The sequence below is a fragment of the Chiloscyllium plagiosum genome, unplaced genomic scaffold (genome assembly GCF_037043375.1).
Source record: "Chiloscyllium plagiosum isolate Xiang-an unplaced genomic scaffold, Cpla_swu_hap1 HiC_scaffold_25, whole genome shotgun sequence".
NCBI classification, from domain to species: Eukaryota; Metazoa; Chordata; class Chondrichthyes; order Orectolobiformes; family Hemiscylliidae; genus Chiloscyllium; species Chiloscyllium plagiosum.
This window is the reverse complement of record NW_028270163.1, coordinates 52671197-52687602: the sequence shown is the minus strand read 5'-3', so window position 1 is coordinate 52687602 and position 16406 is coordinate 52671197. Positions and strand designations below refer to the sequence as shown.

At 38.7% G+C, this 16406-nt stretch overlaps 1 protein-coding gene across 1 annotated transcript in view; it reads right to left on the bottom strand.

The window, feature by feature from the left end:
* Positions 1 to 5755: 5755 nt before the first annotated feature.
* psmd12 (proteasome 26S subunit, non-ATPase 12) overlaps positions 5756 to 16406 on the bottom strand; it is a 38548-nt gene continuing 27897 nt past the window's right edge. The window contains exons 9-11 of the mRNA XM_043715060.2: positions 11562 to 11736; positions 9142 to 9219; positions 5756 to 8001 (exon numbers count right to left, since the gene is read on the bottom strand). Coding sequence (XP_043570995.1) covers positions 7792 to 8001; positions 9142 to 9219; positions 11562 to 11736 — 463 coding nt within the window. The 3' untranslated portion in view covers positions 5756 to 7791. The remainder of the gene's footprint in view (positions 8002 to 9141; positions 9220 to 11561; positions 11737 to 16406) is intronic.

Below are 16406 nucleotides of genomic sequence, written 5' to 3'. Positions count from 1 at the left end.
ACGAGAACTGTAAATTGGAGTCCATGGATAGGAGGTTGGCTTCTGTGATGGATTGGGCTGTGCACATAACTCTGTAGTTTCTTTCAGTCCAAGGCAGAGCAATTGCCATACCAAGCTGTTGTGCACTGGGGCAGTATACTTTCTTTGGTGCATCTTTAAAAGTTGGTGAGGGTCCTTATGGACATATTAAACTACCTGAGCCACCTGAGCAAGAAGGGGTGTTGTGTCTACTTGATCATTGCATCTACATGGGAAGTCCAGGACAGGTTGTCAGTTATCATCACTTCCTATGAACTTGATACTCTCAACCCTCTCCATCTCAACTCTGTTGATATATACAGAAGTGTGTCCTCCTCCTTTCTTCCTAAAGTCAATAGGTCAGTTATTTTGTTTTGCTGACATTGAGAGGTATTCATTGCATCATGACACCGAGCATTCTATCTTCTTCTGTATTCTGACTCATCGTTGTTTGATATCCATCCAATCATGGTGGTGTCGTCAGCAAATTTGTTGATGATGAAATTCAGAATGGGCTACACAGTTGTGGGTGTACAGGGTTGAGAATGCATTTTTGGGGTGGGGGGGCTCCAGTGTTGAGGGTTATTATAGAGGAGATGCAGTTGTCTATCTTCACTGATTGTAATCTGTGGGTTAGGAAACTGAGAATCCAGTTGCAGGAGTGAAGCTGAGACCAAGGTCTCAGAGTTTTGAGATTGGAGAATTATGCTGTTGAAGGCAGAGCTGTTGTTGACTTGTAGGAGTCTGACGTAGGTGTCCTTGTTATCCAGACGTTCCACGATGACTTTTAATCTGCTGTGTCTTCGGAGAGAGCAGCACTTGAGAAACATATAAACCTATGAAGGGAATAGATAAGAAAGAAACAGGGGTGTTGTTTCCACTGGCAGGTAATACTAGCACAACAGGACATAGCCACAAAATAAGCAGGAGCAGGTTTAAGATTGAGCTGAGGAGGAACTTCTTCTCCCAAAGAGTTGTGAATCTGTGGAATTCCCTGTCCAATGAAGTAATTGAGGCTACCTTGTGGAATATTTTTAAGGCAAAGATAGATTTTTGAACATTAAAGGAATTAAGGGTTATGGTGAATCAGCAGATAAGTGGAGCTGCGTCCCTGAGAAAGGTCAGCCATGATTTTATTGAATGGTGGAACAAGCTCAAGGGACCGGATAGTTTATTCCTGTTCCTATTTCTTATGTTCTTACTCTGTTCTTTTCAATGAGTCAGATCAAACTACACCAGCCAGGTTGCAGTGAGAGCAAAGAAACTAGTCTCTAATAGCAAAAAAACACTTCAAACAGCCAAAATCCATCACCACGCTTAACATATTATCATCCACTCTTTAAAACTATGATTGGTGCAAAACAAATTGCAACTCTCATATGAAGGTGCTGTTGCATTCACAAATAAATGAACAATCATAATCAACATTCACTCCCATTGATTATTGTTACAGCAGCCAGCAGGTCACTTGTGCTGTTTTGTTGACATTGCACACTCCCTTCAAGACACAGGCAATTATGATCTGAGTGGTGGAGATGCAACAAGATTTGTGTGCCCTTGTACGGCAGTCTCTTAAAGTATGGAATGTAGCAAGTGGGGGAAGAAGGCAAATTACCCCTCGAGATTTTCAGGGAAAGATGGGCACCACAGGAGTGTAGTACATATTTCCCCCTCTAACTCTATTTTGAGTTAATCCCTGCCCTGCCCTTCACTTCACTTTGAAAAGGGCACTGCTTTAAAAAATTTTTTTAAAAAGGCAAATTGCATAGAAATAGAACTGTGAATGCTGGAAATTCAGCAGGTCTGACAGCACCTGTAAAGAGAAAAATAGAGATGACGTTTGAAGTCTAGTGGCCTTTTAACAGAATGGCAAACAATATGTTGGCCTTAAACATGATAACATTCAAGAACATGATCAGGAATGTCAAGCTGCGTATTGTCCAGGGCCTTGGTTGTTGTTTGCAATTTTGGTCTTCTGATCTGAGGATGTTTTGACTACGAAGAGAGTGCAACAAAAGTTTACAAGACTGATTCTTGGCACCCTAGAACTGATAAACGAAGAGAGACTGGATCAGTTAGATCTCATTTCACTGGAATTTAGACGAATGAGAGAGGGATCTCTTGTACTTTTTAAATAATGCCGAGACAGTTAATCTGCATGTGAGGCAACACATCTGCAAATGCACATTTTGCTGCAAGCCCTGAAGTAAAACACACACTGCTTCTGAGCTCGAAGAACATGATCTCCGTGCCATGGATTTCACTTAATCTTGTCATGTTTCGGTGATCACCAGGATATGAAGGCTGCCATTTTGGACTGAGATGAGGCAAACTTTCATCACCCAGAGAGGGGAGTCTGTGGAATTCCATGTCACAGAGTGGTTAGAGACAAAACGTTGGGTGCTTTCAAGGACAAGTTAGATATATCTTCGGACTAAAGGGTCAAAGAGTATGAGGAGAAAGCAGGAATAGGCTACTGAATTGGATGATCAGCCATGATCATAGTGAGTGGCAGAGCAAGCCTAGAGGCCCTACCCGTGTTCCTATTTTCTACGTTTCTATCACTTCTGCTCAGCACTGGTGATCACCTATAGCTGACAAGATTAAAATCAGTGAAGGTTAATCCATGCCACAGAGATCATGTTCTTCAAACTCAGAAGCAGAGAACACTCACTTCAGGTTCAAAGTTTGTGAGAAGATTTGCAGCTCGGGTGCTCGTTGCTGTGGTTCTGTTCGCCAAGCTGGAAGTTTTTGTTGCAAACGTTTCGTCCCCTGTCTAGGTGACATCCTCAGTGCTTGGGAGCCTCCTGTGAAGCTTCCTCCGGCATTTATTGGGGCCTGTCCCTGCCGCTTCCGGTTGTCAGTTTCAGCTGTCCGCTGTAGTGGCCGGTATATTGGGTCCAGGTCTATGTGTTTGTTGATGGAGTTTGTGGATGAGTGCCATGCTTCTAGGAATTCCCTGGCTGTTCTTTGTTTCGCTTGCCCTATAATGGTAGTGTTGTCCCAGTCAAATTCATGTTGCTTGTCGTCTGCGTGTGTGGCTACTAGGGATAGCTGGTCGTGTCGTTTCGTGGCTAGTTGATGTTCGTGGATGCGGATCGTTAGCTGTCTTCCTGTTTGTCCTATATAGTGTTTTGTGCAGTCCTTGCATGGGATTTTGTACACTACATTAGTTTTGCTCATGCTGGGTATCGGGTCCTTCGTTCTTGTGAGTTGTTGTCTGAGAGTGGCTGTTGGTTTGTGTGCTGTTATAAGTCCTAGTGGTCGCAGTAGTCTGGCTATGATTTCAGAGATGTTCTTGATGTATGGTAGTGTGGCTAGTCCTTTGGGTTCCGGCATGTCCTCGTTCTGTTGTCTTTCCCTTAGGCATCTGTTGATGAAATTGCGAGGATATCAGTTTTTGGCGAATACCTTGTATAGGTGTTCCTCTTCCTCTTTTTGCAGTTATGGTGTGCTGCAGTGTGTTGTGGCCCTTTTGAATAGTGTCTTGATGCAACTTCGTTTGTGTGTATTAGGGTGATTGCTTTCATAGTTCAGGACTTGGTCTGTGTGTGTGGCTTTCCTGTGTACCTTAGTGGTGAATTCTCCGTTTGGTGTTCTCTGTACCCTCACGTCTAGGAATGGGAGTTGGTTGTCCTTTTCTTCCTCTCTCGTGAATCGGATTCCTGTGAGTGTGGAGTTGATGATCCGGTGTGTTTTCTCTATTTCCGTGTTTTTAATGATTACAAAGGTGTCATCAACGTATCTGACCCAGAGTTTGGGTTGAATTTGTGGTAAGACTGTTTGTTCTAACCTTTGCATTACTGCTTCTGCTATGAGTCCCGAGATCGGTGAGCCCATGGGTGTTCCGTTGATTTGTTCGTATATCTGGTTGTTGAATGTGAAGTGTGTTGTGAGGCACAAGTCCAGTGGTTTAAGTATGCCGTCTTTGTTGATGGGTTCAACGTCCTGTTGTCTGTTATGTCTATTCAGCAGGTTGGCTATTGTTTCTCTGGCTAGGGCTTTGTCAATAGAGGTGAACAATGCCGTTACGTCGAATGAGACCATGGTTTCTTCCTTGTCTACGTGTATATTTCTGTCCACTAATGTAGTGTACAAAATCCCATGCAAGGACTGCACAAAACACTATATAGGACAAACAGGAAGACAGCTAACGATCCGCATCCACGAACATCAACTAGCCACGAAACGACACGACCAGCTATCCCTAGTAGCCACACACGCAGACGACAAGCAACATGAATTTGACTGGGACAACACTACCATTATAGGGCAAGCGAAACAAAGAACAGCCAGGGAATTCCTAGAAGCATGGCACTCATCCACAAACTCCATCAACAAACACATAGACCTGGACCGAATATACCGGCCACTACAGCGGACAGCTGAAACTGACAACCGGAAGCGGCAGGGACAGGCCACTATAAATGCCGGAGGAAACACCACAGAAGCGCTTCACAGGAGGCTCCCAAGCACTGAGGATGTCACGTAGATAGGGGACGAAACGTTTGCAACAAAAACTTCCAGCTCGGCGAACAGAACCACAGCAACTCACTTCAGGGCTTACAGTAAAATCTGGATTTTCAAATATATATGTTGTCTCATGTGCACATTAAACATCTCAGGGCAGTATTTCAAAAGCAGAAAGAAAGGTGTTGCAAGGTCCAGCCCAAAGTTAAATTCTAAACCAAAACTGCTTAAAATAAATTGCCACCATTCCGTTGTTATTTGTGGGACTTCACAAATTGAAAATTTTCTTGTATGCTTGATATTATAATGAAACTTCAAAAACCATTTTTACTAACCATAGAGTACTTTAGGACAGCTGGAAGTAGTAAAGGTGCTCGGTAAATGCAAACCATTTCTTTTTTTCATTATGTAATCTTTGGAGTATTTAAATAGTTTTATTTTATTTTTGATTGTGGCTGAATTGGGAAAAAGACTGTGTATAGCAATTCCTTACTTGATTCTTTGTAAAACAAAGCTAATGAAACTCATTGAGTCAGGTTTATACCATTGCTTTGCAAGCAGTAAGGGATTGTCCAAGAGGAGAGAGCTATGCACCAGGATGTCGAGACATAAAAATGAGATACAGTTGGCAACAGGTTGCTGATTGGTTCTGGGGTAGCTGTGTAGCTTCTGGATGTGAATGATGCGAGAAATGTTCAAATCTCTGGCAGGGGAAGTAGTCTCTCTTTTTGCAGTAAAGGTACCTAAGACAAACCAATTATTTTCTCCCGACCAGTGCCTCAAGTGTTGTTTTCAACTAATAAGTCCGAGACTTTATATTTGTGAAACAGCCCCTTGGTGGCACCTGTGAAGAATTCCAAGAACTGAAGTGAAAGACTTAGACAACTGAAGAACTGAGGTGACAAAGGGAATATATCAAATCATGAGGATTGGTGCTGTTGAACTGCTTGGCTAATGTTGTTTCCTGCTTCCTCCATAACACCAATTTTTAGAAGAAAATCTATCTTCATGTATGGATGGGTTTTAGAGTTATGTGTAGTAGAGTTATGTCATAGTTCATAGTTGTTTGCCTTTGGTTAGAAACGATTTGTAATAACCAGCAGTTCGTGTTAAGTACAGAAAGCTGGTTCATATTTTCTGTATCAGATTAGTAAATTTGGGACTACACATACTTTGATAAGATGATAATCTTTTATGACAACTCCAGGAATAAAGAAGCTCGATTTCTAGTCTGCTACCCTCGTAAAGTGTAACATGAATCCTTCAATCAAAACAAAACCTTAGTTGTTTTTTTATTCAATTGCTGTTTATACCATCTTGCTTTGGCTAAAAACATGCACAGATTAACAGTTAGCAATTCACTGTATGTTTTGCATGAGACTTTTTCAGTGATATATACAATATGGAAAACTACCACTGGGATAAAGTACCTGCAATACCAACACAAAGAAATATTACCTTAAAGAGTCAGCAGTCAAAAACAAAAGTGGTGTCATTGGGGTGAAAAATTCAAAAATGTTTATTTCTGCTTTTCTGTAAGCTATGTTTGGTTACACTAGTACTTTGGTTAAAAATCTACCTTCCAAATGGAATAAATTCCCTTGGAAACGACTTTACATCCACATTTTCATAGTCCAAAGATGTGCAGGTTAGGTGGATGGCCATGCTAAATTTCCCTGTAATGTCCAGGGATGTGTAGATTTCACCAATTAGGCATGATAATTGTAGTTATGGTAAGGGGTAGGAGAATGCTTTTCAAATGGTTGATGCAGACTTGATGGTCTGAATGGCCTCTTTGCACACTGAAGAGATTCTAAATTACAGACCCCCAGAAAGCTGATTTAAAATTGAGGATTGGATTAGATTTTGTTTAAGTCAGTCATGTCACCTCCCCCTCCACCACCATCAGCAGACAGAGGCCAATCAGCACATTTGCACCAACATACTCACTGTGGAATGTGTGAATAAACTGCCAAAGTACAATGACACTGTTTATATGTTGTATTCATTCTGTCCATGGCAATATTTCTGCTCCACACTAGCCTCTTTCCATTTATCTATCTAATCACATTATCCAAATCCTGAAACAGGAATGTATTTATGCTATTTGCCTCAATAGTTTCATGTGGTGGCAACCTTCACATTCTAAGCTAATTTGATAATAATGCATCTCTAAAGTTTTGTCTTTTTTTGTTTTAAACATTTGAAAATAAGTGAGGCAAACCTGAATGCAATAACCTCAGTTACAGCAGAGAACATAACTATTATTTAAAGAAAACAAATTGAAGGTAATGAAAAAGATGGTTCTGGCCAAACTTAAGGGATTGTTGTACATTGGCGATCTTAAACAGCAGAATTAGATTAACAACGTTGTTGGGAATATTTATTTGCTGAGATAAAAATAAAAAAGCTTAACAGTTTAAATATTGTGTGCTTCACCTTTAATGAAGAAGAATCATTCTGTGAAATTTCTTGATGTCATGTTGATTATTACAAGATTGAATGATATAAACCTGATTTATAATAGATCCTCCTCTGATAATGCTATGTTTGGGAATTATGAAAGAAACTGGAGCATCAGGACTGATGTTTGAGAAAATTTTATAGGTTTCTCAATGGGGAAACCATAAACAATTATGTTATGTCAGAAAGTTTGTTGTAATACTTTCAATATAATGCCATTATAAATACTCAACAGAGGGGAAGCAAGGGTGTTGTTAAACAAATATGACCAAACAGTTAAATCAGCGGTGTTAGTGATGACTACATAACTTAAAACATCAAGTGGCAAACCATGCTTCATGAGAGGAAAGAGGGAAAAGTACATTGAACTTCTCTACACTTCTCCACTATTTTTTTTAAATTTTATATGCACTGTACTGTAAATGGAATCATATAATGGAATTGCAGTAGAATGCTGCAATTATTGGAAAGGAAATTTGAAACATTAAATTTTATTTAATAAACACATCAAAAAAAACAAAATCATGGAAATCTTCAATTGAAAGTCACCCTGGTGACAATGTTTTGATAGTATGGTTTATTCCATTTACAATACACATCACAAAATACAAACATTCCACTTAATTCAAATTCCAGGTTGTACTATTTTTAAAAAGAGGCAAATCAACCATACTGTGAATTCCCATTCTTCAATATCTAACCATGTGGAGACCATGCACTAGACAAATCAGAAGCTGTTTCTGGTTCAGCACAAAAAAAAATACATTTTTTTTGCATGGTTCAGAAGGATTATTTTAGATCTTAAAATGTCTTTTCAAAAGACACACAAACTCTTATCCTCTATTGGAGGTTGTGAATCATCTCCTCCTTGGCTATGAGATGTGTGGTTTTGTTCACAAGTCCCATCAGAGAGTTCAGTTTGTGAGACCAGTCATTGAGTATGTCATTGGGGTCCTTGGGTCTCTGGAAATTGATGATTCCTGCTAGCCTATCTACTTTTGCAAAAATGGTCTTGTTTACCACCAGATTAGAAAGAAACTCCTCTGATTCCTGCAAGAAAATATAAACATGGATTAAAACATTTAAAAAGAGGGAAAAAAAACTAATTAGTAAAAGAGAAAACTAACTCAACCGGATTGTAACATTCAGGATTATTTGACAAAGGGAAACCCCAAAACATATGGTGATGTCTCAAATGCTGTTTTTACTATGCCGATATCTGCTGGAGAATTAGTTTCTTCACATTTGCAGCATACATTCTCCATAGAATTCCTAGACTACAAAGGTTGAAATACAGGAACATCTGTAGTGCACTTGTGATGCTGCAAGTACCTTTTTACCCAAGATGGTGCTGCACTTTTCACTGTACTCAAAAGAGTACGTGACAATGAAGTTAATCCAATTCAATGGATACAGAATGTTCACAGTGGAGGAGTTTTGCACAAATTGACAGCTTCATGACTACCTATAACAGCAACTCAAAATGGTCTGAAGTGACTGTAAGTTAGTGTAATTTTACATACTAATGACAATGTGAACCACCAATTTGTGAAAGCAGCTATTGTAAAATGGGGACATACATGTGTACACTGTGCATAGATTAAGCATGGATTTATTTTGTTTTTCTTTGTAGGTTCTGTGCTGGCTACCAGGAACGTTCACTAATGTAGTGAGAACTTATATTTGTGTAGATGAGGAACTGATTTAATTCCAAAATCTGCTTTTAGCTAATGTACAGTCCTTTCCATTTTATAATTTCACTCTTGCTCTTCTATCATATGCTTTCCATCTCCGTATGTCCAGCACACTGTTCACATTCTACTAATTTCTCAGTACATCAGTATCATTCAACATTGTTAAATCAATAAGCACCATAACACCACTTGATATCTGGTCTGCAAAGAACACCTTGATATCCTAATTTTAATAAACATGAAGACTGCACCAATACATCATGAACTAAGTCAGATGACAAGTGAACAATAATGGAGTTAACTTATTTCCCTAAACTAGTCATTCATGTTTTGTTACACAGCTCAAAATACTCTTCCTTCGAACAGAACAAGTTTGAAACAAAAATATCATACACTATGATTTTCTTGTTTATAATGTTCCAGTTCAGAAACTACACACAAATCAATATGTTTCCTTGAAATTCTTGATATAGATTACAGAAAGTTTGATACTCACATCAACTGAAAGATCAAGAAGCTCTGCCATTCTTTTCATTGTGATTCTTGTGTAATATTTTGCCATTATTCGAATATTCTGAAATATCAGTGTTAAAAGGAATTATTTTTCAAAGCAAGTTAAAAGCAGCTGAATAAAACTTTTGCATATTGAACAGATTACAGAAAATTACCTATAGAATAGTGTTCAGAAGAAAAAAAAGAGAAAACCATATCGTAAAATGTATTAGTACACTAGCTGATCTTCAACAGTGCTTCTCATTGTGCATTAGAGGCATATGGTAAAGGATACATGGCTCTTAAAACTTTTTTGGTGCAAGCTTTAGTTATGGTATACTCAAGACATGTTCAGATAAGGAATTCCCATTATGAATGACTTAAAATGCTGAATATTAATAAGGTGCAATCACAGCAACTGTACCTCACAGTTCAAGAAATGCACGTTTACACACACTTACCATAGTAGATAATATTCAGTTATCATCTGAGTCACGTTGGAAGCACAATTGTACGTATCAGAAGGCTGTGGGTTAAAATCCCACTTGACCACAAAATACTAGACTAATGCATTGTAAAAAGGTGCTGTTATGCAAATGACACTTTAAATCAACTTGCTTTCTGAGAGAGACCTTGTATATCCAATGATACTTTCACAGTACAGCTGTGGAGTTATCCCTCATATCCTAACAATATACATGCCTCCATTCACAACACTATAGGCTCTCTGTTCACAGTTACATTGTTGTTTATGGGTTATACCTCATGTATTACAGAACAGTAATTATGTTCAAAAACACTTCACTGATTGCAATATAATTTGGGACATTGACACTGTGACAGACACGATGCAAAATCAAGTTAATTTCCCTGTCAATGTGCAAAGCGCAGCCTCGTGCAGAGCAAACATCTTGCAGTATAGTTCCTATTTTGTCAAGTTTTGCTTTTCTACTTCAACAAAAAGCTTTGTAGAATGTTCATTACAACAATTTGGACCTTTCATTTCACTTTCCATTGTATCATGTTTGAGAAATATGATGTGCAAGCCTAAAGATCGAGCAGACTTAGCCAACTTTTGAGCTGTATTTTTGTGACAGGATGGAAGTGGGTGAGGAAATTATAAGCAATTCCATTCTCCAGAACTAGTGAATATAAGTAAAAAGCAGAAACCACAACTGTTATCCCCTCATTTGAGCACAAAAAAAAATCAATTTCAGTGCTCTCACTGTTACTTCCGTCAGAAAGATCACAAAGTTAAATGAATAGTTCAAACATGATGATATTCGGCTGTTCATTTTCCTGTACCACACATAACCTAATAACTTATGTAATGGCCTTGTGGTACTATGAGTCAAAGACCCAGGTTCAAATCCCGCCACAGCAAATGTGGATTTTCAATTCAATAAAAAGCTGGAATTAATAATCTATAAGATAACAAATTGTCAACTGACAGGAAAAACCCTCTTAAATGTTGTGAGAGCTGCACTCATCCAGACAAGTGGGGAGTATACCATCACACTCCAGACTTATATCTGGACAGCCTTGGGGAGACAGGAGATATATTTCTCGCTGCAATATTCGCAGCCTCCGACATGCTCATCTACCCACTATATGGTTGGTTCAATTCAGTTCCTGGTCAATGGTAACCCACAGGATGTTGATAGTAGGCTATTCAATGATGGTAATACCATTGAATACCTAGAGGTGATGGTTAGATCATTCTTTTTGGAGACAGCCACTGCCTGGCACTTGTGGGGTGAATGTTACTATTTGTATGCTATTTGTCAGCCCAAACTTTGATATGATCCACAAAAACAGAAATCACTGGAGAAACTCAGCAGGTCTGGCAGCATCTGTGATGAAAAAGCAAAGTTTCGAGTCCAGTGACCCTTCTTAAAAACTGCGTATTGTCCAGGTTTGCTGCATTTGAATGTGGACTACTTTAGTATTTGAGACTCAGCAGGATAAAAGTTAGAGTATTTTGGATTTATTTTACTCAAGTTGCAGCAAGAAATTGAACTGTAGCATTTACAGTAGCTGAGTGTTTCACAGCAAAACATGTTCACAGTTGCATCAGTTATAAACGACGAATGGGAGATAGGTCTGCCTGCTAAGAATGGATTGTGGAGAAAAATAGGATTGAATTTAGCAAATCTTGTTAGCAACAGACTCAATAATGGATAAGGAAATTCAATATTCAGCCAAAAAGCTTTTGTTAAGTCTGTCTCAAGAGGTTAGAAAAGAAAATGAGGGCACCTTCAACCAAGGGGAACATACCAGCATGGATTCAGAATTGTTAATGGACATAAAATAGATGAAGAATAAAGAGGAATTTTCAAGAACACTAAGCAGCTTTAGCTCCCATTTTCTAATAAATATAACACATATGATTTAGACATTAACTTTTAAAAATAACACACGTACATGCTCCACTACACGGTTTTTTAGATCCTTCCATCTCTTATTTCCCTCTTCTGTGCTAGAAAAAACATCTGTGCAAACATTTTCAGGTAACTCTTCCCTCAATTCCTTGCCATAATCCTCTTCCAGCGAGCTCCAACGCATAAGTTCCATTGTGGTAAACAGTTTCAGCAGATCTCTGTGAAACAAGAATAGAACCTTGTTGTGAGCGACAGTGAAGTACAGGTCGTTCTGCAACAACGTGCATTTCGTTGATGCGAATTCACAATAACATGATTGACTAATTAGGGACACTGCTTTTAAAGTGCATTGGTTATAACGCAATTTCGGCCCCATCATTGAAATGGTGCTGCTATTATGTGATTTTCTTATAACACAGGGTTGCACGAGAACGGAACTACTAAGTTATAGCAGAACCGACTGTCTGCAAAGTTTTACTGTACATAATCTTCAATTGCAACCTAGGATTACAAATCATACATCTCTCTCTCTGCTCCTTATAATAAGTAATTCATTTCATGTTCTCTACAAGGTCAGTGCATTCATTGGTTTCAAACAATGGAGAAGGTGATGGTGAGGGATTAAACTTGGGTAAATGCAACAAATCAAAGAATAGAATGGAGGTGTGACAGCAAAATATTAAATGGAAGAATGAAGGTCAGGAAATGGCAGGAAGGGACAGAAAGAAAATGGATAAGAATATACCAGTCAACGCTAAATGTAAATATTAAGAAAAACCAAAAGCTCTGTATTGGAGTGTGCACAGCATGCATAAAGCAAGTGAATTGATAACAGACACTGAAATGAACAAATACGATGCGATAGTCATTACTGACACAAAATATGAATATTCAGGGATAAATGACAGTCAAGAATAGAAACCACAAGGTAGGTGCAGAGGGGATCACTTGTAATCAAAGGTGGCATTGGTGCAATAGTTGGAGATAACATTGACTCGAGATCAGGTGTAGAATTGATTTGGGTGGAGTTGAGGAATAGAGGGGAAAGAGGTCATTAGTGGAACATTTACAGTAACTACTATATTGGGAAAAAATATACAAGAAATATTGGGTCTTCATGATATAGGCATAGTAATATTCATGGAAGATTTTAACATAGATACATAGTTTTAATATATATCTATAGATATCCCTTCCTTGTGAGAGCTTTATATCTAAATTTGATTTTTAGGAGTTCTTGGGGCAAAGTGTTAGGGTGCATACGATTGAATTAGGAGGCCCAAGTTCAAGTACCACCAGATCCAAAGGTGTATCATAATATTTCAAAACAGGTTGATCAGAAAATACCTGTAAATTGGAAAAGTCAGACAGGTAGTAGTAGCCTCGACAAAGACTTCATAGAATGCTTTCAGAATAGTTTCTTAGAGCAGTGTATACTGGAAGTGACCAGACATACAATACTTTGTATTGTATAAATGTGACGGGATTAGTTCCTCATCATAGTTAGGAATCCTCTAGCCAGTCGCACTCATATTATGATTGACTTTTACATCCAATTTGAAAGGGGAAGATGGAGTCGAAGATTAGTATTTGAAAGTTAAATAATGGCAATCAAGTGGGTATTTACCATAGAACCAAAGAAATTATACAGCACATAAGGGGCCCATTTTGTCCATGCCAACCCTAAGAAACCCAGATGCCCTTTCTGATTGTATCCTCCTTCACACAGCCCATATAGCCTTGCAGCTTACAGGACTTAAGGTGCAGATCCAGGTACTTTTGAAAGAGTTTAGGGTCTCTGCCTCACCAACTCAACGAGCAAATTCCACACACCCACGTGTTTTTCCCCACATCCCTTCTAATCCTTTGCCACTTAGCTTGAAGCTATGACCCATGGTTTTTACACATTGCCAAGGGAAACAGGTTCCTCCAGTCCACTCGATCGCTACTCTTCTCACTTTTGAGTATTCAGTCAGGTCATTCCTCAGCCATCTCTGTTCAAGGAAAACACCTCCAACTCTCCAATCTCAGACCTGGCAACCTTCCAGTAAATCTTCCCTGCACTCTCTGCAGAGCAATTTCATCTTTCCTAGAAGGTGATCAGAACTATTCACAATACTGCAGTTGTGGCCTCACCAGCATCATTATACCCCTACTTTTACATCCTGTACCTATGCCAATGGAGGAGAGCATTCCATAGGCTTCTTTCCAAGCTTATATACCTGTAATGATACCTTTAGGTACCTTTGCACTTGCACACCAAGATCCCTCACTTGACCTGTCCCTTAGTATATTGTTTAAAATGTATTTGCTTTTAGTGTTTGACCTCCCTAAATGCATTTCCTCACTTCGAGCTGAAACCTTGACACCTTCCCACCCACTCGTATCATTTTGGAGCTGACAGCCATCCTCTACACTATACACTACACTGCCAATTTTCGTGCTATCTGCAAATTTTCCCAATTGTGTTCCCCACATTCAAGTCCAAATCGTTAATTTATTTTAAAAAAGCAGTGATCTCAACATTTATGCTCTGCAGAACATCACATGAAACAGCTTTCTGTTGAAAAGGGCTGCCACTGACCATTACACTTTGTTTCCTGTTCCTAAGCCAACTTTGAGTTTAATTTGACACATTACCCTGTGTCCCACAGGCTTTTACTTTTCTGACCAGTCTGCCATGTGGGACTTTGTCAAATGTCTTACTAAAATCCATGTAGACCCTCAATCCCCACCACTTTCTCAAATAATTCAATATTTTTTAAAATATTGTTAATATTTTTTATCCCCTCTTTGTTTCCTTATTTTCTTTTTTCACTTGAACCCTCTACTATCAATACTCCCCTAGGTTATCTTCAGTGTTCAGTTTTTTATGATTGTCATAAGCTTTCTTTTTTGGTTTAATCTTCTCTATACAATTCTTCTTTGGGAGGAACATGTCTGCTTTCTGCCCTAAGGATCTCACTTGTTAGCACCTGCTGCTGCTTTAGCACTGATTTATCTTTCAGCAGTCCTGCCCACTCCACCTCAGCAAAATCTACCCCCCCCACCCCCCACCCCCACTTCCATCCTGAGCCTTTTACTTTGTCTAATGATCAACAATACCCTTTCTGCCAGCGTAATCCTCAACTGCGTTGTGACCACTTGGCTAAACATGATTTCCACAAAATTCTCAGCATCATGGATGCTCCACAGTGAGTCTTCCTCGAGTCCCTGCTCTGAAAAGCTGGTAGTTGCAGCCAGACAGTCATCACAGTCATCAGGGATGACTACATTTTGCAAGACGAGCACACCTTGGATCGGAGGTCTCCTGTCATGACTTCTCTCAAGATCATGCTAATTAAATTCCGCTAAAAGGAGTAACTACGCTACAGACCTTCCATCGTTTCAAAAAAAAACTTAAGTCCCATGCTTTATTAAGCTAGTACATTATGCTTTAGAAACTGTAAGAAAAAACCCAGCAGGAATCCCTCACAAACTGTCTGTTGAGAGTGTCACTTTCTGAACTGCCCAGAATGAAACTGAGCACAGCACTCAGTTTTTCAACATCATCCACTTCCCATCTCACCTAACATCCTATTTTCATCCAACTTCAAAGCACTCTTGTCTAACCAAGCAGTGTTGAAGTTGCCTCCTTTTTATAGGTCCCAAAAGCAATGCCTGTGAACTGGATCAAACCAATTGTTCAGTTAACCAGCTTCATTAAGTGTGACTGATCTGACTCTTGTTTCATAAATGTGATTAAAACAATCAAACAGAGCAGTTTAAGTTACGAGACTAAAGAACTAATTTAGTTTGAAAATTAGCCCTGAAATTAAGTTTAATTACCATTTACCTCTTAAAACTTCATGTTTTCAACTAACTCCAAAGCACTCTCATTTCGACAAGCAGCAGTTAGGACACAAAAACAATGAACAATGGCTTGATCCAGTTCAGAAGCAGTTAAGCTATGCTAATCTTAAGTACCTTAAAAGCTAGATGAAAGTTAGCCAGATCACTTCACTCAGTTTAAGAGATAGATCAGTAGAGAAGTAGAGGTAGATATTGAGATATTTCAGCATATTTGTATGTACATATTCTTTCTATAAAGTCCAAGAGAAGGACTCACCACCTGTGGTTGGCTCAAGTTAAGGAAAGCACCAAACATATGAATAAAGGACATAACTGCACAGAGAAGATATTGCAAGTCAGATGTCAGAATATTAAAAATAGCAAAGAATGACTAAGAGGCTAAATTAGAGCACAAGGAGAAACTTGCTAGAAATGTAAAGCAACTAGCAAGATTCTCTAAAGCTATCTAACAAGTACGAAGTAAAGTGAATGTTTGAACTCGACAGTGAGAATGGGGAATTCATAGTAATAAAGAATTAAGAGTATGTATGAATAAATGTTTAGATATAAAAGCCCAGGAATACCTTTTTGGAAATTGAAAGAAAAGAGAAATTGCGCACAAATGTAACCACCCAAGAAGTAGTCCTGAACAAACTGATGGAGTTGAGAGTTGGTCTCAGTCTTTAGGTCCTGATGAAGTGTAAGGTGAGTATTGAGATACAAGATGTGTTGGTGTTAATTTCTCTAAATATGTTGGACTTTAAAAAAGGTTCCATCAGACTGAAAAGTAGCAAGTATAACTCCCTCTATTCAAGGTACACAGGCTGAAAACAGGAAATTACATACCAGGATTGATATTGATCACAGAACTTATTAGAATTGATCATCAAGGATATAACTGAGATTTTGGAAAAACTCAAAATAATTGGAAAGAGTCAGCATGGTTTTATCAAAGAGAAATTCTATTTAACTAATTACTTGCAGGTATTTAACAAAATACACTTACTGGACAACATATGAACACATGGTGTAAGAGGTAGCACACTAATATGAATAG